Raw genomic sequence first — 27,961 nt, forward strand, 5'->3', positions numbered from 1 at the left:
GCTCCTGTGCCACTGGATGCAGAGGCGGTGGGGTTGTGGACACTCATCCTCTTTGATTGCTTCAGAAGGAAAAGAAGCAGTTGTAGAAGCTCCCAGTGGCTGGTTTACGAGTAAGCCGGTGTTCAGGGAACAAGTGTGTTGCTTAAAGGCTGAGTGTGTGCTCTGCCATGCGGAGGGAATCAGCTTTACCCTGCTTGGGGACATCAGCTTTCTCAGAAGAAAAAGAAAACTATGAGCTGCATCAAGACCCCCACTAAGACCCTACTGACCCCATAACAAAGAGGGCATCTTGGAAAGAAGTGAGATGAGAAAGTGACCCAGTCCTGGAAGGAGGGCCAGGACAACACACACCAACTCATTCGCTGAGTGAGGAGTCTTTTCAACCTCTTCAAGTTTGTCAATACTACAGTCTAGGAGAAGGTATCTGCTGCCTCCTGGGATATGTAGGCTGAAAAAAGTGCACTAATTGATACAGTCTGTGAGCTGGGCATCAGAATGCTAATGTGTCTAGACTCCTGTGGTCCTCAGGCAGAAGGAGTAGAATGGTCACTTGATCATCACACAGCTCAGGAAATGGAGGAGAAGGCAGAGGAACCTCTTTTCTTTCTTTTGGCACACTGGAAAGGTTAAGGAGCTCTGTGTGGTTTTTAGTCCAGGGGGTTATACAGAAGACAGACGAGAGAAGGCAATATCAGGGGCTATTTGGGCTCTGGTGAGGGGATGGTCACTACACATGAACGTAGAGCACTGTGCAGACCCCTTTACAGCCTCCCTACTCATGTGGACTGTCCCAAAAATAGGAAGTCCAAGAGGTCTGCTCTGAGGATAAGATGTGAGCGATGGTAGAGCCAGACCCTGCATGAGGGCAAAGCCTCAGCTCTAGCAATGTCATCTGTTTAAAGGTAGCAGAATACATAGGTTTTTTCTTGAGAAAAATTAGGGCAATCTGGGCAGGTAGGTCCATCAGGAGATGGCATTGATCTGATTTGGCATATTTCTTACAAAACAGTGCCCATAACAGCCCATAATGAAGAATAATCAGCTGTTGGTTTCATACAAAGCCAGATAAATAAATGCTTCTCCACCAGTGCAATGGAAAGCTTGTAAACTTTCTTTCTTATGGGACTTATGGGTCCTGTGTTCTCCTTATAGAATCATTCATAGAATCATTTAGGTTGGAAAAGACCTTTAAGATCATCGAGTTCAACCGTCAACTATGCCCACCAAACCATGTCTTGAAGTGCCTTGTCTACACGTTTTTTTGAATAACTCCAGGGATGGTGACACCACCACTTCCCTGGGCAGCCTGTTCCAATTTCCAAGTAAGAGTATGATGTATTGTATGTGGAATAGAATAACTAATGATCAGAACTGCACAGCAACTCTGAATTTTAAACATATGGCAGAAGAGTATGTAGATTCCAAAGTGAAATAAAGCTTACTAAAATGGCTCCTTGTTCTGAAGAGACCTCCTTATTAATGCAGGCATTAGCCATATGGGACAAGTGGTCTTCAAATACCTGCTGAATATTGTGTCATTAACTTCTATCAGTTCTTCATCAGGTGAGCCAGGTCTGAGCTGATAAACTGAGCTAAGTAACTAGTTTGCAGTAACCAACAAATGAAGAAGGGCTTATTTGTTGTTCTAGCCCCAAAATGTCTTTGAATGTTTTCATTGTCTTTGAACAGACAGCAAGCACTCAGCATTTGTTGAGGTGTGACTGGTCAGCTGAGACATGAGGGTTTTTCCTGGTTCCTGTCTGTAGCATGGGACAAGCATTTCTGTAAGAGCACAAGAGCACTCCTGATGCGCATGTCAGTACTGCAACATATACATGAACTCTGAATTCACCACTTGTTTCTTTTTCCCTTGGCAGTTTAGACAGCCAGTATTTGCAAGCCTTTTAGCTACCTAATAATTCAAATATCCTCCAAAACCAAGAACAAAATGCTTGTGACTATTGTTGAAACAAAATCGTTTCACAAATCCAAATGTACCCAACATTTGCTTTGTATTATTCCCACTCTCCTCACACTTTCCTCTTTACAGGTCCAATTTTAGCAGCTCTGACCTGGGGAAACTTTTCTCAGCTGCAAGTGTCAGCAATCAACATCTAGTCTGTCTTAAAAATGCAGTAAGATCTAGTCTGTTTTTCTTGCCAAGCATCATAAAGTGCATTGATGCTTTCTGTTATTCCATCTACTAGGCAACCGCACATTGTCTGCATTTATTCCTATGGTGAGGGAGGAGTGACATGACGAACACTTTCTGCACGCTGGATGGGAAGTGCAGCTGAGGATTTTAAGCAAGCACCAGAAGTGCAGAACCGTCTGTCTCTCTTTTGGAGACACAAGTGAAGATCAAAATTTTGTTGTTGTTGTTGTTGTTTTCTTCAGGAAGAAAAGTAAATCTTTTTAACTCTCTGCCAAGCCTCCAAATCAGGAAACTTTGAGGGACTCCAAAATGAAGTAAAGGCAAGTTTAGAGATACTTAACAGCTACTGTTAGCAATTGTAAGCTGCCAAAGATTGATATTCTTTCTACTAGACAGGTTGGGTATAATGAAAACACAGGGTAATAAGATAGGAAACTGTTATCTAGTCAGTACAAACTGTTAGCTAAATCAATAAATTACAGACTTAGGAACTTCTGTAGGCTGAATTATTGCTGAATTACTTCTCTGGAGAACCACCTCCAATTTTAGAGTTCATTTGCTTTTACAAGATATTGGGAAGCAGTCTGCAAGGAGAATGGAGCTACTTCATATATAACAGAAGGAAGTTAAAGGACAGAAAAGAAAAATTAAGGGTAGTGGAAGGGCTGAGCAGTATCTACCTTTCTTACACTGTGCAATTCCCACTGTGATTGCAAAAGTCACAATTTACAGAAGTGATTTGTAATTTTGGGATGCTCATTGGAATTACCTTACAGAATCTCATTTTCAGAAAGTACTGAAAAAAATTTGTGAAAAATTAAGCTCCCATAACAAGTGTCACAATGAACATCCAGTATCGCTAGTGATGTCTGTGACCTTGGCCTTGCTGGTTGCAAGTACGAGATCACTTCAAATTCCCCACCCACTTTCCAGCTGGAGGATTATACAGTGAAAAGAGCTGTAGTGAATGAAATAGTTCTTTGCTGCCAACTCGATTTTGATTATACAACATGTCCTAACCTTTAGAAAATGTATTTAGATTTAAAAATAATAGTGTGGGGGAGCGTGGCAGGGGAAAATGTATGCTTGAGCTTACTAAGGGACAAAAGACATTTTCTCCAAGTGATGAACAGATGTGAAAATGGCAATAATACACACAGGCTCTTGGAACAAAGGGATCATCTGGATGAAGAATATTCTGTGGTGCAGTAGCTTAATCCTGTAATCCTTATGTAAAGTTTTGATTACAGATTAATATGATTCCAATGAGGCCTTCATCACTTTTGGTACTGATGTAAGATTAGGTGACCTGCTCAGAGTCATGGCAAATCTCTGGCAAGACTGGAGCAGACCCCATGTTTCCTGACTCTCTGTGATTTCACAGATTTCCAGGTAACAGCTTTTGGCTTCATCTCAGCCAAAGGGCTGTGAAAGGAAGGTGAGAGTGGAAGGACCCCCAGGAGAAGGAAGTAATTATTTACACCCAGCTGGAGCAGGGTGGGGGAAGGCAAATGGGAAATGTGCAACCTCTTGCTCTCTAGGTGTCACAATCAAATATCTTCCTTGTGTGGAGTGGAGGTTTCCAGATCACAGCTTACACTCAGATGAAGTTTTTGCGCAACTGAAAATCCACCTTGTCCTGTCCACAAGTGGGGAGAAATTGCTCTAGGTCATCATAACATGCCACCCTGAACACCAGCAATCCAATGTTAAGATCAGTAAAACTGGTATCCAGTTTGAAACATTTTGCAAAAACCTTATGTTTCCACCATTTTTATGCCCAGTCCTCTGCACGCATCCGTATCCACAGAGACTCCACACAGGGGTGCTCCCAAAGCCAAGTAGTTTGCAATGAGGAGATACAGGTTCAGTCCCTGAAGCAGGAGGTGAAGAGTAGATAGAAGAGCCAGCCTGAGCACTTGAGTCCATCACCAATGCTCTTTCCAGTCTTGCTCCTGCCTGCTAGCCCAGTGGTGGTTCACAGCATCCATTTTGTGCTGAGGAAAAACTGAATCAGGATTCCCATTGGTACTCACAGCCTCTCACATCTGTGAGTATTTCCGCCCCCTTGACTCTAAGGATGAAGACCATCTATCCTCTCATCACAGCTAGCAAAATGCACAACATGGCTCTGACCTGGGGCTGGGGCAGTAGCCGTTGATTTAAGACAGAATTTTTCTGAATGGCATTTGTGAATGCATCCAGTATCAGAAATTTTTATTACCTTTGGATGAGCAACTTTCTGTGCCTTCCCTTCCACTCCAAGAAATGAATGTGTATCTGACTGAATTATTTGACCTCAAATACTAGATGCTGAAGAAGTATGGCCATCTGCTTGCAACATCCATATCCTCTTCCCTTTGTGTCTCTCTGCTCTGGGCCAGATTGGAGAGGGCACACAGGGACTGGTGGGTCTCTGATCTGACCTGACAAATCCATTCCTCATGCCTGCACTGAGACAGCTCTTGTAAAACTTACAGACTTGACATTCTGGTTGTGACAAAACAGATGTGTGAGCTGGGGTTGAAGGACAAGCCCAAGAAACATGAATGCTGCTTGAAGCTGGATGTGACCTCTCCAGCCAGCTGCTTCCAGATGTTGGGAGTGACTGGCTTTGTTTCATGTGGCAGATATGAGGCAACTACAAGCTGGTGTAATTGCGAATTTCCATATGGCAAAGCTCCTTGTTTGAAAAGGGCATCAAAAGGAAAAGATAAAAAAATTCAGAACCATGTGGAAGGAAAAGGAAACAGCTATTTGGAGCAGATCTGGCTTCAGGGGAGCAGCTGGGCCGAGCCCTAGTCTTGCACCAGCTGCGGATTTTGACCCAGATCCCTTCCCTTGCAGCCAGCTACTTACCACATCCAGTGCTCTCCAAGCAGCTCTGTTTGTTTGCTATCATCGCCACACCGTTTTGCAAGTGTTGTTGTGGTTGTTTTGCTCTTTTTCAGCATTACATGGTAGTTTTCTGCTCTGGGCTGAGGAACATCTTGATGCAAATGTGAAGCCAGAAGTTTTGACACATCATGGATGCTGACTGAAAGAAAGCTGAATCAATAAGAAGAAATGTGAGACAGAAGAGCTTCAACAAACTACAACATTCACTTTCCATCACCCTCTAACAGCTGAGATTTTCTTTTGGCCTCTCCCAGAAATCTGTGGCATTAAGCACATCAGAATAGCCACCAAACATGCAACTAACCCAGGATTTTTTCCTCAAAAAGTGGCTGAGGGTGGGTGCCAGAGAAGCAGTAAGAGGGAGGCAGGTATACAGTCACAATCTCCCAACCTCCAGAGATCTAAAGCCCTATGAGGTACAGTCCTCTTCCAGCCTATGACCAGCCACCTGCCTTGAAGAGATGCCTAATCGCTTCTTTTGGTGACTCTCCCAGAAGCAGAGAAAAAGTCCCCACAGACTCCAAGGCCAGTACCCTCAACCTCCTTACTGCTAGTTCCCTGTCAAGGGATTCCTATTAGTTGGCTGAATCTTATCATAGAATTATAGAATCATTTAGGTTGGAAAAGACCTTTGAGATCATTGAGTCCAACCATAAACCTAGCATTGCCAAGTCCTCCACTGAACCATCTCCCTAACTGCCACATCTCACATCTTTTAAATACCTCCAGGGATGGTGACTCAACCACTTCCCTGGGCAGCCTGTTCCACAGTCCTCATAACCACTGTAAGGGGTCCTACTGTTGCTGCAAGCTCTCCAGGGGCAGTATTCATCTGCTGACTTCCCTCACTGAAGTGGAAGCTCTCCTGGATAGGAGCAATTTTTGCAGGGTGTTGATAAAGGGCGTAGCACATGATAATGCACAGATGCAAGGTATTGTGGCTTCTGGTTTCAAACCCTGGACTGAAGGGGTCTAAACCACCCCTGTAGGGATACACCGCTGACTTCCCTGGACATGCTTTTGGACAGCTGGGCATTTGCTTCACATGACCTGACTGTGTAGCAGGACTTCAGGATGCTTTTCCAGAGATGTCTTCTTATTCTAGACAAAGCTTCATCTGCATCCACAAAAAGTCTCACCAGTGGAATGGATCTGAAGCCATGACACAGGCTGGTGCCCCAGGGAGTGGTGTGCAAACCTCCCAGGGAGCACTGAGCGCAGTGGTGGCACTGGCTGCCTTTGGAGGAAAACAGTGCACTGTTGTATCCACCACAGAGGAAGGTTACTCTGACAGTGGACATCTACATCCCCCTGTTTTGGAAACCCCTCCCACTGGCAGGTAGCCATGCCTTGGCTCCTTTCCAGAGGTACCATGTCTCAGCCAGGGGAAATTTGTACAAAGCCTGAAGGGAGATGGGGAGCTCTGTAAATCTTCCAGGCCAGACCATTTCCGTTGATCAGTGGCAGCATGCTTTGTACGTCCTGATATCAACATGATGAATGTTTTGCTGACTTCTGCATTGTGTGTGCCTGTGTACTGAATATTGTCTGCTGGAAAGTAAATAACAGCAGATGAGCAAATGGGGCTGTGATGACATTTCAGTGTCCATAATGTTTCCATCCACAAAATGCAGTAGTTATGCATCATTTTAACGGTAGGAACAGATAAGCAGTCAGCTATCCATATCCGGAAAATCAAAAAGGAAAGCAACATTAGAAGAAATAGATAGGCAGTGGGTGTTCAAGGGCAATGAGTCATCCTTGCCACAAATAAGGCTCAGAATGAAGAATACTAATAATTAGGCAACATATTTCAAAAGTTCAGTTCTTTCCTCCTTTCCCAAATTATCTTTATGCCCCAGGGATATTTCAGAATGACAATGTCTGCACTGGGAGGTAGACATGAAGAAAACCCGCTGTGGGAAGAAGTAACCAAATAGTAGAGAAAAATAAAGTTGAGCTATAAAGCTTCTTTTTCCTGACACTCAGGTGGCTCCTGCAGAGGAAACTGGCGTGATGTTGGTCAACTAACCACACACCAGAGGGAAGGACAAAACCTGTGGCCACTGACCTCAGCACTTGCAGGAAACATCATTAGCACCCGTTTTTTTCCCCTTTCCCTGTGATACTGATTCTCCCGAGCTTCCTCTGTTCTGGTGCTGTTCAGTGAATGAAACGAGTCCCTCTCTCCCTCTGGGCAGTGGGTGAACCCAGGAGGAAGATATGTGCCTCCCATTTTGGTATGCTATCTCTTTCCCAGAAGTGGGACCACTCAAAGCTCATGCCTTTTGCTTTGCTGGACCTGTCTTGGGTTGGAAGCAAAGAGGGTTTTGACCCTGAATCAGGCTAGGTCTTACCCTAGCCAAAATCCTGGACTGCTGGAGTTGAAATTTTCAAAGGGGCAGATCTGGGTAGAAAATACAGATTCCCACTTTGAATCCCAGTGCTGTGGCTTCCCAGAGGTTGGAAGCAGAGATCAATGACAGGCTCTGCCTTCACTTATGAGGATTTCTAGGAAAGAAGTCTCTTTGGACCTTCAACATCTCTGAGCATGACACAGTTAACAGGTAATCCTAAAAGCTCTGAATCACAGAGGTGTTTGGGCCTGTGCTGGATAGAGACTAATCCCTTTCTGAACTGGAATAAGCCTTAAACCAGCAAACACGAGTTCTTGTGAAACTGCAGGGCTGCAGTGTCATCCCCATTCGGTTCCCTCCTTCCCTCGGCTGCAGAGCTCTGATTGCAGCAGCCCGACTTCAAACGCTGACAAATGTCATCGCTGACACTGCTATGGTGGGTGCACACCATCATTATAATCTGTATGCATTTAGCCATCCCAGCATGATAAGAGAATGATTAGGAGAATAGTTAGAGAGTAAATTAAAAACTCCCAGCAGTTTCCTGTGTGAAGCTACTAACTTACAGGCATATTTTTTCACAGCATTACTGAAAAATGCCATGAGTTATACCTGTGAGTACATGTTAGATTTAAACCCCTGGTGAGAATTTTTATTAACATACAAATATGTTAGGGCTCTTATGCTGCTTAAAATGTAATTAACCATCTCCTGAAGATTAAGGGTGCATAACCATAAAAGAACTGCACTCTTGTGCATTTAATTCTTCTAATCTGCTTTATGTTGATGTTAGTGTGGAAGAATAATTGCTAGCTTGCCTTAATAGTTTGGGTTTTTGCTGTAGGAAGAAATTGTTATTGAATGTATTTCTAAACTCCAAATTTGGTAGGTTTGCATTGATGGAAGATGATGAAGTGCACTGGGAGATTAGAAAAAACTTGCTTCTTTGCTGCTGCTGCTGCTGTTGCAAATGCCCTGCAGTGGTAAAGCTGTGTTTCAGACAGCTTCATACAGCAGACAAAAAGGAGGAAGGGACAGGTACACCCAGCAAACAACAAAGATAAGAACAATAAATTTTAAGTAATCTCTTTAAGTACTAATTTAAACACATAATGTGTCAACCAAATCATGTGGGGATCCAACAAGATTTTTCTAGAAGCATGTGGAAACTGAGCAACAAACACAAGGCAGAGAGAAAGACATTTGATTTGTTGGGTTGTAGTATGGGAGCTGAGTTTGTGAAATACACTCTAAAAAAAACCCCCAGATTAATGATTTTATGTTGTCATTAAAACATGCTATTGGAGTAGTCCATCCTCCCAGGGCTGTCACAGTGCCCATGCAATGGCGATCAGGTTTATCTGAAAAGAGATAAAAATCTTCAGGGATGCAGAATACTGCTCTTTAGGGGTATTTCCTTCCTAGCAACATGATCCATAAAACCATTAAGTAACTCAGCTTCACAGAAATAATCTTTTTTCCTCCCCCTCTCTTCTAGCATGACTACTTGCAAACTAAGAAGAGGTAAAGGAAGAACAGTGAAGACTGTGGGTTGAAGGCATTTGCTGGTAGTCACGACTGCATGACTTGACATTGAAGTTGTACAATAAGTCTGCAGCCTGTTCCCAGGGGAGTCAGTGGGGCAGGAACTCCCATAGAAAACATGAACTGAAGAGCCCATGCCACTCCTTCTTTTGTGGAGGAGACAGAGGGGATGGAGACTGGCTGGTGCTCCATGAAGACCACCAGAGCAGACAGTTTCCTCCTCACTTGAAGTGAGCTGGGGCTCTACAAGTTCCTGGAGGAAAAGCAGTTTCCAACAGCAATTTTAGCAACTGGAAAACAATTGTAAAATAATTCCCTATTTTTTTTTTTTTGTTTAAGAGTAATTTATTTTAGTGGTGTCCCTTAGCTATCAGTTCTCTGTGGGGCCAGCGATACCTTGCAGCAGATTGTTGTGGTCAAATGGACCCCGTTCTAGCGGAGACTGGTGACAGTGTGACTGTAGGGAGCAGTGACACACAGCCTGAGAAGGGGTCCTCGGTTGCTTTGTGCTTGTTTTCATTATTTCCAAGTGAACACACAGGCTTTATTGAAAGTCACTTGTTTTCATTACAGCTTCCTTTTGGCAGGTGTGACAGGCAGCACTGCGGGTTGCTCTGGGCCCTTTGCCACGCTGAGCTCTTGAGGCAAAGCTGCTCTCTGTAATTCCCTGTAAAGGAGGTTGCTGCCACGCTCCTTGTGGCCACCTGTGCTCAGGGACCAGCATGCATGATGTCAGGGAAATCCTTTCCACTGAGAGCACACCCAGCTTCTCCCCCCTGATGCTGACAGGGAGCCACAGCAGCTACTGCTTGGGGGAGCAGTGGCAGGGGAAACTCCTGCTTCCCGAGTCAAAACCCAGGAAGGCAGTGCAGAAGTTCCCCTGGGTTATCCATCATGTCCTCAGACTGGTGTGTTGCACAAAAAACATATTGTATTTCTAGTCTTCGGCTGGCTGTCCTTTACAAACATGCAGGGAAATACCAAAGGTTGTTAAAGCATGAACAGTGTTTCAGTATGTCTGATGTTTTGTCCCAAGCTGATATTCCCCGCTGCTCGCTTTCCAGTAGCACTGTGTGGGACTGCATTTCTCTTTCGGTAGGTGCCAGCAACACCAGCACAAGGCTGAAGGGCGCTGTCAGATCAGAGCAGGCTTCAGCCAGATGTTCATCATGGCTTGAATCTGGCCTTTTCAGAGAGGCATTAAATAGGTTAAATCTTAAAATCCTACTGAAATTGCACAAGAGTTGAATGCTCAATTCCCTTAGGATTTTTTGAGCAGGTGGAATATATATATCCAAGCCAATGGAAAGGACACCAGACTCCCATCCCCAGCTCTCTTTAAGGACTGCTAGTGTGTATAACCTTGGGTAAAGTGAAGTTGAGAACCTGATTAATTCCACTTGCCATTCAAGCTTGCACTAAATAAGACGTGAAACTCCAGACAAAAAGCCAGCCATTCTTCTGTTCTAACAGTTTGCTGTCAACGCAGGACAATAAAATATGTAAAATATGAATATTTTAGATTCATAATGCAGACAAATAGGAAATAGGAGCTGTATTGTGCTTCACATGCATGGCTAGCTCAGTAATGCTAATGTGATTATCTCATTGAACTTTTGTGCTGTTGCTTAAGGGTAGCTTTGTCTCGCTCAGCTGGGATATACATACTTGTTTCTTCTACACACAGGTCTCTAGTCCTCTTTAAGCTTCTTGAAATAAGGAAGCCTGATTTCCCTCATCTGTCACAAGGTAGCATCCTTGCTTGGCAGTAGCACAGCTTGAATGAAATTTCTTCAGGTTCACACCAAAATATTCAAATGTCTTGAGATTGCTTTCCAGCCAGAAGCATGGGAAAAAAATCACATGAACATTTAAAGTATTGTGTCTGTAACGGAGAGATGAGTAGGATAATAAAAACAATAAATGCTCAAATTCAGTCCCCTCCCCAGGCAAAAATATTTTCAAGGTTGGACTACTTTGGTCAGGGTTTAGTTTTGACAGGCAGTCACTCAGTTATTTGCCCACGGAATCCATTTACCTCTGCCACCCAGCCCCGCTGGCCCTGCCAACACAGCGATAGCATGTACCCGCTGCAGGGTTGCAAAAAGCAAATGTGGGCAGAGCAAGGGCAGAGCAGGGAAATCCAGGATGCGTCGGGAATGGTGGCTGAGGAGCAAGAGAAGGCTGCTCTGCAAGACTTCCAAGGAGAAGCTGGGACAAGATTAGTGGTTTAACAGTGACGCTATCTCACCTGTGGTCCCCTCAGGGAGGACATGATATGAATGATGCATTTCTTACTGCATCTGAGTCCTGCACATGACGGCCTCCAGCTCACATCGGGATATTGTGCTGGGGACATAATCCTGGCTCTACTCTCCCTGTTTATGGCATGTGATCTTCTGGAACTTGATTACGTCACATAATCTGTTTCATTACCCATTTTGTCAGGCTCCTCTGAAAACGAATTAGGTTCTTACTCCATCTCCCTCTACCAGTTTCTCCAGCAGCAGTAGCTGATCTTCACTTGTACTTGCTTGATGAGAAATCCCACCCTGTCAGAAATACACACGGGGACGGGGAAGTGGACAACCGGTCTTTTTCTGGCTGCGAGCAGCTGCCGTGCCAGCACGACCCTCAGGGGACCCGAGGATCCCGGTGTACCTGGGGGGGAGGCCTGACCCGGGGAGCGGGGAGACCCGCCAGCAGCCGGCGCCTCACGGCGAGAGCGGCGGAGGAGACCTGGGCGGGGCCAGCAGCAAAGGCGGGAAATTTGAAGGCGGTGTAACCGCCGCTAGCGTTCAGTCGCTGAGGCGAGCAGCTGCCCTGCCACGGAGCGCTCCAGCGCGGTGTACGGGGGTGGGTGTCCCGAGCCGTGGAAACCTCAGGGCAGCAGAGAAAGCCGCCAGGAGCCCACGGCTCGCTCGGCGGCGGCTGACGAGACCTGGACGGGGCCAGGAGCAACAGCGGCCAAGCGCCCACCCCCCCCCGCCAAAGAAACCTGTAGGGAGCGCCCATGTACAACAGATAGGAGGCTCTGCGAGTGGAAGCAAACCGTGATGAGGACGATGGTTCATCTCAGTTGGAGGTGTCACCAGGGTTAACTCAGCCTGCGCCCTGCATCAAAACCACTTCTATTAAGAAAAAGACAGGTTATTGTCTTAGGAGACTCTCTTCTGAGGGGAACAGAAGGCCCAATATTCTGACCAGATGTTTTTATAAGGAATTCTGCTGCCTCCCTGGGGCCTGGGTTAAAGATGTGACAAGAAGACTTCATACCCTGGTGCAGCCCTTGGACTATTATCCATTATTGTTTTTTCACGTAGGCAGCAATGAAGTTGCAATAAGAAGTCCAAGGGTGATTAAAAGAGACTTTAGGGCCTCGGGACGACAGGTTAAGGGATCAGGAGTGCAAGTAGTTTTTTCCTCTATCCTTGCACTTGCAGGGAATGATGAGGGAAGGAACCGGAAGACTCAGCAGATCAATACCTGGCTCTGTGACTGGTGTCACTGGTAGAATTTTGGGTGTTTTGATTACGGGTAGGTCTACAGAACACCAGGCCTGCTGGTGACAAATGGGGTATACTTTTCTCAAAAGGGGAAAAGGATCTTTGCACAAGAGTTAGCAGGGCTCATTGAAAGAGCTGTAAACTAGATTTGAAGAGGAAAAGGGATAAAACTAGGCTCACTAGTGATAAGCCATGGGGCAGCATGCCAATGTTTGGGGGACAGTATGCTAGCGAGGTCCTTCAGTCTGCTCCACAATGTGCTGATCACACTGGAGGACATTTGAAATGGCTTTATACTAATGCATGCAGCACCTTAGTCATCTCAATGGGGTTAGGGAATGAAGATCCATGTGGCACCAAAGGCACATTGGGTTGTTGATACATTAAAAACCACGGAAGCACCTGAGAACATTCACATTGGAAGTAGGGCTTCTCCCCACAAAAAGGTGGCAGGATCAATAGCCCAACTGAAATGCATCATCTACAACAATGCATGCAGCATGGGCAACAAACAGAAGGAGCTGGAGGCTACTGTGCAGCTAGAAAACTATGGTGTAATTGCAATCATGGAAACATGGTAGGATGACTCACACAACTGGAGTGCTGCAATGGATGCCTATAAACTCTTCAGAAGGGATAGGCAAGGAAAGAGAGGCGGTGGGGTAACCCTGTGTTAGGAAGTGTTTTGATTGTCTAGAGCTTGACGATGGCGATGAAAGGGCTGCGTGTTTATGGGTAAGAATCAGGGGAAAGGCCAACAAGGCAGATATCATGGTGGGAGTCTGTTATAGACCACTTAACCAGGATGAAGAGGCAGACAAAATATTCTATAAGCAGCTGGGAGAAGTCTTACAATCGCTAGCCCTTGTTTTCATGGGGGACTTCAACTTACCAGATGTCTGCTGGGAATACAATACAGCAGAGAGGAAACAGTCTAGGCTGGAGTGTGTGGAAGATAACTTTCTGATACAGTTGGTGAGTGCACCAACTAGGGAAGGTGCCCTGCTAGACCTGTTTGTGAACAGAGAAAGGCTTGTGGGTGATGTGATAGTTGGAGGCCATCTTGGATGTAGGAATCATGAAATGATAGAATTTTTGATTTCTGAAGAAGTAAGGAGGGGGGACAGCAGAACTGCTACTTTGGACTTCTGGAGGGCAGACTTTGGCCTGTTTAGGAGACTGGTTGACAGAGTCCCTTGGGAGGCAGTCCTGAAGGTCAAAGGAGTCCAGGAAGGTTGGACATTCTTCAAGAAGGAAACCTTAAAGGTGCAGGAGCAGGCTGTCCCACATGCCAAAGGACGAGCCGGCAGGGAAGAAGACTGGCCTGGCTGAACAGAACGCTTTGGCTGGAACTTGGCTGAAACTACAAGGGCCAAAGCCCAACTAGAACTTAATCTGGCTACTGCTGTAAAAGGCAATAAAAAAAATGTTTCTATAAATACATTCACAACAAAAGGAGGGCTAAGGAGAATCTCCATCCTTTGTTGGATGTGGGGGTAAACATAGTGACAAAGGATGAGGTAAAGGCTGAGGTACTTAATGCCTTCTTGACAGAGATGGGGAGCAGAACTAAGTCCCCATAATCCAAGGGGAAATGGTTAGTGACCTGCTATACCACTTAGACATACACAAGTCTATGGGGCCGGATTGGATCCACCCAAGGGTACTGAGGGAGCTGGCAGAAGTGCTCACCAAACCATTTTCAATCATTTATCAGCAGTCCTGGCTAACTGGGGAGGTCCCAGTTGACTGGAGGTTAGCAAATGTGACACCCATCTACAAGAAGGGCTGGAAGGAGGATCCGGGGAACTACAGGCCTGTCAGCCTGACCTCGGTGGCAGGGTAGGTTATGGAGCAGATCATCTTGAGTGTCATCATACGGCACGTACAGGACAACCAGGTGATCAGGCCCAGTCAGCATGGGTTTGCAAAAGGCAGGTGCTGCTTGACTAACTTGTTCCCTTTCTATAACAAGATGACCTGCTTAGTGGATGAGGGAAAGGCTGTGGATGTTGTTTACCTGGACTTTAATAAAGCCTTCGACACCGTTTCCCCCAGCATTCTCCTGGAGAAACTGGCTGTTCATGGCTTGGATAAGCATATTCTTTACTGGGTTAAAAACTGGCAGAAAAAAACCCTGGAACACTGGCCGGGCCCAGAGTTGTGGTGAATGGAGTGAAATCCAGTTGGAGGCCGGTCATAAGGGTGGAAAAGCCCGTGCCCACCAGGTTCCAGATGCAGAGCTGCAGGTGTTTGATGTGGAAGCCATTGTGAGGGACGTGCCTGTTCATGTCCCTCAAGAACTGCACCTTTTCCCTTCCTTTTCATCCCTTTTTCTTCTCTATTGTGCCCCACTCCCGCCTTTTCTTCTTTCTCTCATCTTCTACTGCGGAGAGCACACACGGGACCAGGATCCTGACATGAGCTGTGGCTTTCAGAGAAGAGCCAAGACAGGAGCAGGTTTTCTGGCAAGAGCTGTGGCCCATGGCGGAGCCACGCTAGAGCAGTTCTTCAAGAAGGGAAGGACCCATGGGAAGGACGAATATTATGAACTGACTGCAACCCCTATGCCCCATCCCCTGTGCCGCTTGGGGGGAAGAGTTAAAGGAGTTGGAACTGAAGGAGTGAGGTTGTTCCTGGGAAGAAGGTGGGGGTGTTGGGTGTTTTTAGCTTTGACTTTGCTACTCACCATCCTACTCTATTTTCTGAATGGCAATAAATAAAATTAATTTTCCCCAAGTCGAGTCTGTTTTGCCTGTGATGGTAATTGGTAAGCAATTTCCCTGTCCTTATCTTGACCCACAAGCTTTTTTGTCTCATTTTCTCCCCCTGTCCTGCTGAGGAGGCGGAATGAGAGAGCAGCTTGGTGGACACCTGGCAGCCAGCCAATGTTAACCCACCACATCAGCAGACGTTTGTCACCTGCCTCCTGGCTCTCTGCAGCCTGGTGTAAGCTATGTACCTTCTTTCCACCCTCCTACGGTCACATCCCAAGAGAGTCAATGGCTGGCACATCCAGCCCCTGTTCTTTCTTCCCTCAGCTTATTTACAGGCAGCTGTTGTGGGTTGACCCTGGCTGGATGCCAGGTGCCCACCAAAGCTGCTTCGTCACTCCCCCTTCCTCAGCTGGACAGGGGACAGGAAATATAACAAAGGGCTTGTGGGTTCAGATAAGGACAGGTAGAGATCACTCACCAGTTACCATCATGGGCAAAACAGACTCGACTCAGGGAAAATTAACTTAATTTATTGCCAATCACCAGAGTAGGGTAATGAGAAATAAACCCAAATCTTAAAACACCTTCTCCCCACTCCTCCCTTCTTCCCGGGCACAGCTTCAACTCCCGGATTCTCTACCTACCACCCCCATAGCAGCGCAGGGGGATGGGGAATGGGGGTTATGATCAGTTCATCACACGCTGTCTCTGCCGCTTCATCCTCTTCAGGGGCAGGACTCATCACACTCTTCCTCTGCTCCAGTGTGGGGTCCCTCCCACGGGAGACAGTCCTCCACAAACTTCTCCAGTGTGGGATCTTCCCATGGCCTTCAGTTCTTCACGAAATGCTCCAGCGTGGGTCCTTTCCATGGGCTGCAGTCCTTCAGGCACAGACTGCTCCCGTGTGGGTCCCCCACGGGGTCACAAGTCCTGCCAGAAAACCTGCTCCAGCGTGGGCTCCTCTCTCCACGGGGCCACAGGTCCTGCCAGGAGCCTGCTCCAGTGCAGGCTTCCCACGGGATCACAGCCTCCTTTGGGCATCTCCTTGCTCCAGCGTGGGGTCCTCCCTGGGCTGCAGGTGGATGTCTGCTCCACCGTGGACCTCCATGGGCTGCAAGGGGACAGCCTGCCTCACCATGGTCTTCCCCATGGGCTGCAGGGGAATCTGTGCTCCGGCGCCTGGGGCACCTCCTCCCCCTCCTTCTTCACTGACCTTGGGGTCTGCAGGGTTGTTTATCTTATGTGCTCTCACTCCTCTCTCCAACTGCAGTTTCTGCACCCGCCACAACTTTTTTTCCCTTCTTAAATATGTTATCATAGAGGCGCTATGACTATCACTAATTGGCTCAGCCTTGGCCAGCAGCGGGTCTGTCTTGGAGCCGGCTGACATTGGCCCCATGGGACATGTGGGAAGCTTCTAGCAACTTCTCACAGAAGCCACCCCTGTAACCCCCCCACTACCAAAACCTTGCCACACAAACCCAATACAGCAGCTTTTAATAAAAAGAAAGTTTTATTGGCATCTTTGCACAGGGTAAAGGTCCTAGAGGGAATGGAGTTTCGTGGGTGGGTGGGTGGTTACTGTCCAGGTGGTAATGCAGTCTCTGTCGCAAGCCTCCTTGTGTGGCCTCTTTGGCCATGTTGTGCTCTCTCTTTGGCTTGCTCTCTCTTTGGCCACCCCACACTGCTGGTAACGCTGACCTCTGCCTACTCCATGCTCACAAATGTGTCTGAGTTGCCTTGCTGCACCGCCAAGATCAGCTCAATGGAGAGGGGTATCTCGCAGGTGTTGGTCAGCTTGAGCTTGCAGAAGCGTGTGGAGGGCAGCACCGTTACCTTGCTTGTGGCTGCCCGAGGCACAGCAACGGAGGCTGCCGTCATCAGCTCCTGGAGCCAGAAGGCAGTTTTCTCCACATCAAGGTACGAGCCGGTGCAGAGGGTTTCTAGGAGGCTGGCTTCCTGACTGCTCATCAGCTCTTCCTCAGGGTGGTGGAGGAAGCAGATCACGTCCCCCAGCCAGCGCTCCCTTGTGCACATGCACTCCAGTTCCACACGCACGCAGGAGTTCCTCACCAGCATCTCCCCTTCGGTGCCCAGCTCGAGGTGGAAGGAGTGCCCGGGGGGTGGCTTCAGGGGCACAATCAGGCAATAGACAAAGTCTTCTTCATGGGCACTCTGGCCTTCTTGGAAGCCGCCCAGCCCAACAGCTGGCTGCAGCCGTGGCACGAAGTCATTGCCAGAGAGGGTTCGGCAGACACAGAGAAGGTCGTTCACCAGCTCTTCCACCACCGTGCATATTCTTTGCCTGTTTGGCAGTGGCCACAACAGGTCCTTGTTCAGAAACCTGTCCATATGTAATGGGTCTTCCCCTTCTTCCTCATCCTCTTCCTCCTCAAGGCTTCTGGAGCTGCCATGCTTGCTGCTGCTTCCTGGCTCACAGCTCCTTTTCCAGAGCTGCCGGCAGAGCCAAAAGAGCAGTACCAGGCCTCCAGCAAAGGCCCAGAACTGCCACTGCTGCAAGGCAGCGAAGAACAGGGCTCCCCTGGCTGCTCTGCTCAGATCCTGAGGGCTCTGCTCCATCTCTTCATACAGCTGAGCCATTTCCTGCATCAGCTGCTGCACGCACCAGCGCGTAGCCGCACCCAGCTCATCTGCGACCTCCGGTGGCACCTGGACGATGCCCAGCATGCTCAAGGTGAACACTATCACCTTGGCCATGGCCTGCAGGAGAGGGGACAGAAGGAGGCTCAGCGGGGTGGGACAGGGAGAGCGGGAGCCGCAGGGAGCTGGGGGCAGGTAGGAGAGGGGGCGAGGCAGCTGGGAGGCAGCAAGGCCTGCGCCCAGCCCCGCTGGCGGCGGCACCGTGCCCTGCCCGAGGTGCTCCCGCCAGCGGCTGGGCCCTCGGTGCAGGCCGAGAACCCACCCCCCCGGGGGCCCGCATTTCTGCCCTGGCCCTCGTCCAGCCCAGCTTCCCCCCGCCTGCGCACTCACCGCTCGCCCAGGCTGTACTGGGGCAGCGCTGCCGGCTGGTGCCTTTTATACCCCCCACATTGTGACTTGGCCCCTCTGATGTCATAGGGGCCGGAGCGCATCACAGGCATGCCCGCCGGCCAGCCCCGGCCTTCGGCCTCACCCCGGCTCAGCGACTCACGGCTGCCCTGGTGGACTGGTGAAGGCTGGGCTAGAGTTTGTTTTCTTCACGGGAGCTTGTGTGCTGCTTTATGTTGGATCGCTTGCCATCTGCCTGCCAACGGCAATCTCACAATCAATCACGGAACATCCCGAGTTGGAAGGGACCCCCGAGGATCATCGGATGGAACCCTGACTCCACACCGGGCAACCTTAAAGAGAAATCATAGAATCCCTTAGGCTGGAAAAGACCCTTAAGACCATCGAGTCCAACCACAAACCTCACCCTGCCAACTCCACCAGTAAACCATGTCCACAAGCACCACGGCTACACGTTTTTTAAAGACCTGCAGGCATGCTGCCTCAACCACTTCCCTGGGCAGCCTGTTCCAATGCTTGACAACCCTTGCAATAAAGAAATTTTGCCTAATATTCAATCTAAACCTCCCCTGGTGCAACTTGAGGCCGCCTCATAGAATCATAGAATCATAGAACCATAGAATGATTTAGGCTGGAAAAGACCTTCAAGATCATCGAGTCCAACCATCAACCACGCCCACTAAACCATGTCCTGAAGTACCCCGTCAACTCGCTTTTTGAATACCTCCAGGGATGGTGACTCAACCACTTCCCTGGGCAGCCTATTCCAATGTCTGACAACCCTCTCAGTAAAGACATTTTTCCTTATATCTAACCAAAATCTCCCTTGCCGCAACTTGAGGCCATTTCCTCTCGTCCCATCTCCAGCCACCTGACAGAAGAGACCAGCACCCCCCTCACTACAACTCCCCTTCAGGTAGTTGTAGAGAGCTATAAGGTCTCCGCTCAGCCTCCTCTTCTCTAGACTAAACAGCCCTAGCTCCCTCAGCCGCTCCTCATAAGACTTGTTCTCTAGACCCTTCACCAGCTTTGCTGCTCTTCTTCGGATGCGCTCCAGCACCTCAATGTCTTTCCTGTAGAGAGGGGCCCAAAACTGAACACGCTAGTTGAGGTGAGGTCTCACCAGTGCCGAGTCCATGGTGGGACGATCGCTTCCCTAGTCCTGCTGGCCACACTATTTCTGATCCAAGCCAGGATGCTCCTGGCCTTCTGGGCCACCTGGGCACACTGCCGGCCGTTGACCGACACCCCCAGGTCCTTTTCTGCCAGGCAGCTTTCCAGCCACTCTTCCCCAAGCCTATAGCACTGCATGGGGCTGTTAAAACCCAAGTGCAGGACCCGGCACTTAGCCTTATTGAATCCCATACAGTTGGCCTCAGCCCATCGATCCAGCCTGTCCAGATCCCTCTGTCGATCCTTTCTACCCTCAAGCAGATCAACACTCCTGCCCAACTTCGTGTCATCTGCAAACTGACTGAGCGTGCACTCGATCCCCTCATCCAGATCATTGGTAAAGAATTTGAACAGTACTGAGCCCTGGTGAACACCACTTGTGACCGGCTGCCAGCTAGATGTAACTCCCTTCACCGCAACTCTCTCTCATATCTCTGAGAGCATTGTCCAATCGCTTCTTGAATACCAACAGGCTTGGGGCCGTGACCCTTTCCAGGGAGGGGCTTGTTCCACTGCTTGACCACCCTCTCGCTGAAGAACTTTTTCCTGCTATCCAATCGGAACTGCCCTTGATGCAGCTTCAAGCCATTCCTTCGTGTCCTATCACTGGACCCCAGGGAGAAGAGATCGGCTCCTCCCTCTCCGCTCCCCGTCCTGAGGAAGTTGTAGGCAGCAATGAGGCCAGCCCTCGGTCTCCTCTCCTCTAAGCTGAACAAACCGAGTGTCCTCAGCTGCACCTCATCAGGACATGTCTGCTAGTCCTCTCACCATCTTCGTTGCCCTCCTTTGGACACGTTCTAATGGCTTTACATCCTGCTTACATTGTGGAGCCCAAAGCTGCACACAGTACGCGAGGTGAGGCCGCACCCCTCCTGAGCGTAGTGGGTCAATCCCTTCTTTCCACCAGCTAGCTCTACTGTGCCTAATGCAACCCAAGGAGATGGCTGGCCCGTTGGGCTGCCAGGGCACGTTGTTGACTCCTACTGAGCTTACCACCAACCAAGACCCCCCAGATCCCTTTCCAGAGCCCATACGTTCCCGTCGGCCGCCTGAGTTCCCAAAGGAGACTCCTGGTCAGCCAAGCCACCCTTCTGCCCCTCTTGCTTGACTTGCGACACATTGCAATTGCCCGCTCCTGTGCCCTTAAGAAACGGCTCTTAAAAAGTGACCGGCATTTACGGGCTACCATACCCTCAAAAGCAGATTCCCAGGGGACCTTGCTAACTAGCTCCTTGAGCAGCCTAAAGTCTGCTCTCCCAGAATCCAGGGGAGTAGCTCTGCGGACAGCGTTTCCCCTATCACCAGAGATTCTAAACTCAACCATTTTCTGATCACTATGGCCAAGACAGCCACCAATCATCACTTCACCCACAAGACCCTCTCTATGTACGAACAACAGGCCTAGGAGGGCACCCTTCCTAGTCGGCTCCCATGGTACCCATGTCAAAGAGTTGTCTTCAATGTGGGCTTCAGGAATTTCCTGCGCCTGTTCATGTCTGCTCTGTGACAGTCCCAGTTTGCAGCTGGGAAGCTGAAGCTGCCCATAAGGACGACACAGGGCAACTGGCCCAGAGATTTCCCGTGATTCCTTATAGATTCATACATTGGCGTCCTCGTCCTGGCTGGGTGATCCATAGTAGACTCCTGCAAGGCCGTCCTCTTTATTAGCTTTTCCCTTAATCTTTACGCAGAGGCTCTCAACCATGTTGTCCCCAGCTGCAAGCACCGTACAGTCCGACCCCTCCTTTACATACAGCGCTGCCCCTCCACCTCGCCTGCCCTGCCTCTCTCTCCTGAAGAGCCTGGAAGGGTCCATCACTGCACTCCAGTCACAGGACTCTTCCCAACAAGTGTCCCTTAGGCCAGCGATGTCGTTGCTCTGGGACCGAGCCGAGGCCTCTAGCTCCTCCTGTCTCTTCCTCGCACCGCGCGCTTGAGCCTACAAACGTTTCAGAGGCGCTCCTGTGTACTTGGCACATCGTGGAGCAGAGGGAAAGCTCTGCGCACCGTTCCTCCAACATTGTCACGCCATCCCTAGCTTATCACTAGTAGGACTGATTTTACCCCTTCCCCACTTCAAACCTAGTTTAAAGCTCTTTCAGTCAGCCCCGCTCGCTCATGAGCAAAAATACTTTTCCTCCACTACGAACGGGGGATCTCATCAGGCCCCAGCAGGCCTGGTGTCGCGTAGACCGTCCCGTGGTTGAAAACCCCCCAATTCTGGCAGTGACACTAGCCTAGGAGCCCGGTATTGTTAATACGCTGCGTCCGCCTGTTTGTTTCAATGTCATTCCCTCCAGCTGGGAGGACAGAGGAGAATACTACCTGTGCTCCTGATCCCTCTACCAATCTGCCCGAGGCCCTGAAGTCTCTTTTGCTCGCCCTTGGACTTCTCATCACGACTTCCTTGGTACCCACACGAAAAAGCAAGAGCGGCTAGTAATGAGGGCCGTACAAGGCTCGGAAGTTTCCCGGGAACGCATTCAACCCGAGCCCCAGGGAGGCAGAAGGCTTCCCAAAAAGGCAGGTCTGGTCGGCAGACCAGGGCAGGAGTGAATGAATTCTTTACGTTGCTTTGCCTGGGCGTGTAGCTCGTGCTTTACCTACTAAACCGTCCTCTCAACCCACAAACTTTCCCACTTTTACCCTTCAGATTCTCTCCACCGTGCCACTGCGGGCAAGGCACTGAGGAGCTGCGTGATGATGCCAGGCTGCCTGCTGGCATTAACCCGCAGCACCTGGGAAGCCAAAGCCCAGTGAATCACTGAGACCAGAGCCCACTGCACCAGCTCTTCTGCAAGATGCTCCCCAACACCGTGGCAGCTGAGCTGTCAGCACCCTATGCCCGCATTCCCCAACAAAGAGACGCACGGACACTCACGGACGCAGCTTTTGTCGAAACAAGAGATTTATTGAAATCTTTTCGCACGGTAGATCTCCCAGAGGTGGAAGGTGTGCCCACGGGGGGGCTTCAGAGGCACAAGCAGGCGGCAGGCAGCGTCATCGTAACGCGGACTTCAACCTTCCGAGAATCTGCTCGCACCGATGTCTGGCTGCAATCGCGGCGTGATATTTTTCCTCGCATCTTTGGGAGATACGGTAGAATTCCTCCATCTCGTCCATCATTGTGAACGCTTGCTGCAGTTCCCAGAAGCGCTTGTCCAAAATCCTGCCCAGATCCGCTGCAGTAAAGGGTTTTACTTCTTGCTCCTCCTTAGCCGCCTTCTTTCCGGAGCTGGCCTCCTTGCTGCTGCTGGCTGGCTGACGGCTCCTTTTCCTGAGCCACCAGCAGAGCCCGAAGAGCAGGAGCAGGACTCCAGCAACGGCCCAGAACTGCCACGGCTGCAAGGCAGCAAAGGGCAGGGCTCCCCAGGCAAAGGCGCTCTGCTCCTGGGTCCTCTGCTCCAGCTGCTGCATCCCCTGCTCCAGCTCCTGCAGCATCCGAGTCATCTTCCAGCTGAGGTACTCCCCGCGCTGCTGCATGCGTCTGCGTGTGGCCCAATCCAGCTCATCACCGACCACCGGAGCATTCCAGAGGATGCTTTGCACCGCCAGGGTGAAGAATTGTACGACAGCCATGGCCTGCAGGAGGAGGGAGAGAAGGGGTTCAGTGGGGCTGGGAGGGAGGGAGCTGGCGTCGGGGGGAGCAGGGCCGGGAGCCGCAGGGAGCTGGGGGCAGGTAGGAGAGGGGGCGAGGCAGCTGGGAGGCAGCAAGGCCTGCGCCCAGCCCCGCTGGCGGCGGCACCGTGCCCTGCCCGAGGTGCTCCCGCCAGCGGCTGGGCCCTCGGTGCAGGCCGAGAACCCACCCCCCCGGGGGCCCGCGTTTCTGCCCTGGCCCTCGTCCAGCCCAGCTTCCCCCCGCCTGCGCACTCACCGCTCGCCCAGGCTGTACTGGGGCAGTGCTGCCGGCTGGTGCCTTTTATATCCCCCCACCCCCAATTGTGACTCGTCCCCTCTGAAGTCCCAGGTGCCAGAGCGCATCACAGGCATGCCCTGGCCTGGCCTCTCCTGTCCTCTCCCCTCCTCTCCTCTCCTGTCCTCTCCTCTCCTCGCCTCGCCTCGCCTCTCCTCGCCTCTCCTCTCCTCCCCTCTCCTCTCCTCTCCCCTTCTTTTCTTCTCTGGGATTTAGTCTAATAAGACACAAGATGGTAGAGCCTCTGTTTGGAAGAATTTGCATGTTATCTGCTGATGTTCATTCTAGGCAGGGATGAAACATAGCTGCATATTTCTGTATATGAATGAATCAAAAGCTTTTTTAGATGTTCCACAAGCAAATAAAAGTGTAGACTATGTTAGAGTCTTAAGAAGCATTTGGTAGCTGGTTGGGGAGGAGCAATGGGATGTGAAACAGATGTTCCGAAGGTCCCTCTGGTCTGAACATCTGGTCCATCATTCCTGCAACTGGGAGAGTCTGGGTTTGATGACCAGTTTCACATTCCTGGAATGGTCATAATCTCTTTCCCGAAGGACCGTGAGCCAAAGCAAGGTGTGAGTAAGCGTGCACTTCCATTGACTTTTGGCCAGTGATTTCAACTTGCTGAAGTCAGTGGGACTTAGACACAAGATGGGAGATAATCAGGTGCTTCACTGGTTTCCTCGTTAGTGACAAATTGGTCCTTTATATTAGAGGACACAACACAACAAAGGAGAGCAATACAAATTCCTTAACGTTAAATTGGCCTCTCTGGAGCTCTGTGCATGTGAGTGGGACACTGTGTGTTTGGAGGGAGGAAGGTTGTTAGGGTTTTTTTTTTCAGGTTTTATTCTTTTCCTTTACAGTTTCTGTTGCACCATCTTCATATTCTGTTTATTTATCTTCTTTTTCTAGAACTTGTTTTTTTCATTTGCTTTTTCACAGTACTAAAGTAGCTTTAGAATCTTTAAAACCATTGCAGTCTCTACTCTTAAAGACTGACCCCACTTCTAGGAAATCTTAAATGCTGTGTCCAGATTCTTTATAATCTCAGATGTTGAAGGGGACTAAGTGGAATAAAATGTATTGCTTTCCCCTCACCCCTTGCACCTCTTGGTTCTCTTAGCCAATAATACAGTTTAGCTGGGATTTTTATATAACTATAATTTTGGAGGCATCAGTTACACTTTACATATCAAAAGTTACCAATCTCTGCACTATGAAGCCTGTATGCACAGCAACACATTTCCTAAAGGGGCCGTATTTCTCATAGATTTCCCAAGCCCAAATATGTGTATAACAGTGGGTCTAACACTGCCAGGATGCATCAGATGCTCTCTCCATACCCAGATCAATTGCACATCAAATGTATAGGTCCAATTTTTCCCAGAAAAAGCGGGATCATTGGTCATGGGTGAAACTGTCTGGGAGCTATCAGTCCATGAGCTACCCCTGAGACTCCTGGAGATGTTAGTCAAACATGTAAAAGCCAGTAACTCTGCCTAAATGAGAGGGCACTTCCAGCAAAACCTGCTTGGCCCAAATGGGAGCCCAACATTTCCAGACACATCTATGAGATGGTTTGGTATATCTGAATCGAGAAATGGCTTGTGAGAGAGTTGATAGTCTCAAGGTAGACTGTGTGCTGAGAATAAACAGTCATGTGGAGAAAAAAGCCAAGGGATGTCCTCCCCCCCCACACCTTTATACTGGAATATTGCCAGAGGAAACCAGTAGGCTTGCATTTGTTGGTGGAAGTGGCATTCCTGCATGCTTTTGAGGTTCCAGACTAATGTATATATCTTTTCTCCTGTGTCCTGACTCCTGGACCTGAACCAAGGCATTAGGAACTACACCAGCAGGAACCATACAGGCATCTTGGTATTCTCTCTCTGTCACATATGGCTCTTGTCAAATGCTTTAGGCTGCTTGATACTCTAAGCAGCTAGATGGGAGGGTTGCGCACCACATCACTTTCCAATGGAAAGGTATGGTGTTGGATGATTTATATCTGAAATGATGCCAATCTATGCAAATGTGCAGCTTAGCTTGGATGTCACAGGACATGGGTGGTTACTGGCAGTGCAGGTTGACACAGAATCCCAGTGTCACCATACATCAAAAGATTATTGCTTTTATTTGACAGCCCAAGGAAACAAATGGTTCAGATCAAATGGTGCTAATCATGACTTGTTACAGCCCAGATTTACTGTTATCAAGGATGTCATCTTTTCTTTGCAAGCAACATGTTAAAATCACCTGTAGGCTAGTTCCTATGATATTGTAATACAGGAAATAATTAGGAGCAAGAAATGAAAGCAAATGCATCTGATGACACAACAGCTGGATAAATAGATGCCTGTATTTGGGGTACCTTTGAATGGCCAGGAATTACCTGCTAGGAAGCAGTGGCCTCAGCAGCATGCTTGCATTCATTACGGCACACTGATGGCAGCTCACAGCGTGCAACGTGGGGCCCAATGGAATTCATCCCAGGGTACTGAAAGAGCCGCCCAATGTTATCGTGGGACCTCTCTCCATTATTTTTCAACTGTCTTGGGAGTCTGGAGAGGTCCTGGTTGACTGGAAGCTGGGAAATCTTGTCCTAATTTTCAGGAAGGGTAAGAAGGAAGAACACTTGACTTCTTTGCTTTCTAACTGGAAAATCAAACCATGCCCTAGGTCCTGGGTGTAGCCACTGCGAAGGGTAAACATAGGACAGCCTTTCCAGTGATATCCTTTCCTAAAGTAAAACAGCCCAAACAATTACTCTTAAGCCTCAGTGGTTATAATGACCTTTCTGGATTTGGTAGGACCACTGGAACTCAAGGTATTTTCTCCAGCAATACCCCTTTTGTAGCAACAAACCAGAAAGTACAGGATTGGAGAAACTAGTAATTTCTCAGTTTAAGTGCTGTATTTTAAAACAGCCTAAAAGAATGCTTCAATCCTGATGCAACACTTAACTGACCTGAAACAGAAGCAGCTGTTTCTCTACTGTCTGAGTGCCTCAGCCTAGCAAACTGCAAGACTGAAGGTCTGCACTGAAATATGTATAATTACAGATTTTGTGCATGTTTGGCACTCTCTATTCTACACCCTTCAATAGGCCTTGTCTACAGCGTAAAGTTGTATGGAAAATTACTGGCTTAAAAATGCATCTGCTAAGGCAGAGCTTGAGGTCTGCACAGCAGGCAAATGTGGTCCCCCTCTGCTCCTGGAAACAAGAGCAGTGGTAATTCTCCTCTGCAGAATAGGGGACCACAGAACTCCATGACCTACCTTGACTCGATGCAGGAGGCAGAGTCAGGACAGGATCCAGATGTGCTGTGGATGCGAACAGCTGCAATGTGGTCCTATGGTCTGTGCATGCTGCTCTGGGTACCGACCAGGGAGCGAGGGGGGACTACTGTCCCCTCACTTCTCCAAGCCAGCATCTGAGCATTCCCTAAGCTGAGAGGTGTTTGCAGTCAGGTAGAAAATAGAAAATGTGCTAGGCATTTGAGGTCTGCCTCAGTGGGTCAGAGTTCTCTAGTTGAGCTGAATGAAAGAAAACAGAAAAAACCCAGACCTAGTGGACTGCAGGATTTTTTTTGTAGTGTTCACCAATCAAAACTGTCAATGATGACAGGTGAAAACAGATAAAGTTAATTGGCATAGCTTGAGGTTATTTACATTAGAATCATAGACTATCCCAAGTTGGAAGGGACCCATAAGGAACATGAAGTCCAACTTTCCGCTCCTTGCAGGACTAGTTAAAGCTAAACCATATGGCTAAGAGCATTTTCCAGATGCTCCTTAAACTCTGATAGGCTTGGTGCTGTGACCACTGCCCTGGGGAGCCTGTTCCAGTGACTGACCACCCTCTCAGTGAAGAACCTTTTCCTAATGTCCAGCACGAACTTCCCTTGATGCAGCTTCATTCCATTCCCTTGTGTCCTGTCACTGGTCATGAGAAAGAGATCAGCACCTCCCCCTCTGCTGCCCATCTTGAGGAAGCTGTAGGCTGCAATGAGGTCATTCCTCAGCCTTCTCTTCTCCAAGCTGAACAAACCAAGTGACTTCAGCTGCTCCTCTTAAGTCTTGCTCTTGAGGTCTTTTACCATCTTTGTTTCCCTCCTCTGGACATACTTTAATAGTTTGATGTCCTTCTTATATTGAGGTGCCCAAAACTGCACACAGTACTCGAAGTGGGGCCACAACAGTGCAGTAGAGTGGGACTATCACCTCCCTCAACCAGCTAGCTATGCTGTGCTTGATGCACCCCAGGACACTGGGACCTTTTGGCTGCCAGGGCATACTGTTGACTCACATTCAACTTGCCATCAATCTGCAGGGCTGCTCTCCAGCCTCTCGTCCCCCAATTTGTACATATAACCAGGATTACCCCATCCTAGGTGCAGAATCCGGCACTTGCTCTTGTTAAATTTCATATGGTTGGTGATCGTCCAGCTCTCTAGTCTATCCAGATCTCTCTGTAAGGCCCCTCTACCCTTGAAGGAGTCCATAGCTCTTCCTAATTTAGTATCATTAAAGTACATTCAACTCCTGTGTCCAGATCATTTATAAAAACATTAAAGAGCACTGGCCCTAAAATCAAGCACTGGGGAACCCCACTAGTGACTGGCTGCCAGCCTGATGTAGCCCCATTTACTATAACTCTTTGAGCCTGACCCACCAGCCAGTTG

At 48.9% G+C, this 27,961-nt stretch overlaps 1 protein-coding gene across 1 annotated transcript; it reads right to left on the minus strand.

The window, feature by feature from the left end:
- Positions 1-16,844: 16,844 nt before the first annotated feature.
- On the minus strand, positions 16,845-23,111 carry LOC138685315 (inositol 1,4,5-trisphosphate receptor-interacting protein-like 1). Its single transcript, XM_069782970.1, has 3 exons — positions 22,601-23,111; positions 20,729-20,742; positions 16,845-17,579 (listed from the first exon to the last, which is right to left on the minus strand). The coding sequence occupies exons 1-3, from the start codon at positions 22,937-22,939 to the stop codon at positions 16,886-16,888; spliced, it is 1,047 nt and encodes a 348-aa protein (XP_069639071.1). The 5' UTR covers positions 22,940-23,111; the 3' UTR covers positions 16,845-16,885.
- Positions 23,112-27,961: the final 4,850 nt, after the last annotated feature.

The sequence above is a fragment of the Haliaeetus albicilla genome, chromosome 5, assembly GCF_947461875.1.
Source record: "Haliaeetus albicilla chromosome 5, bHalAlb1.1, whole genome shotgun sequence".
In the NCBI taxonomy this organism is placed as follows: Eukaryota; Metazoa; Chordata; class Aves; order Accipitriformes; family Accipitridae; genus Haliaeetus; species Haliaeetus albicilla.

What these genes read in the sequence shown, in the direction of transcription:
- LOC138685315 (XM_069782970.1), bottom strand. Translation starts at nt 22,939, where the DNA reads ATGGCTGTCGTACAATTCTTCACCCTGGCGGTGCAAAGCATCCTCTGG.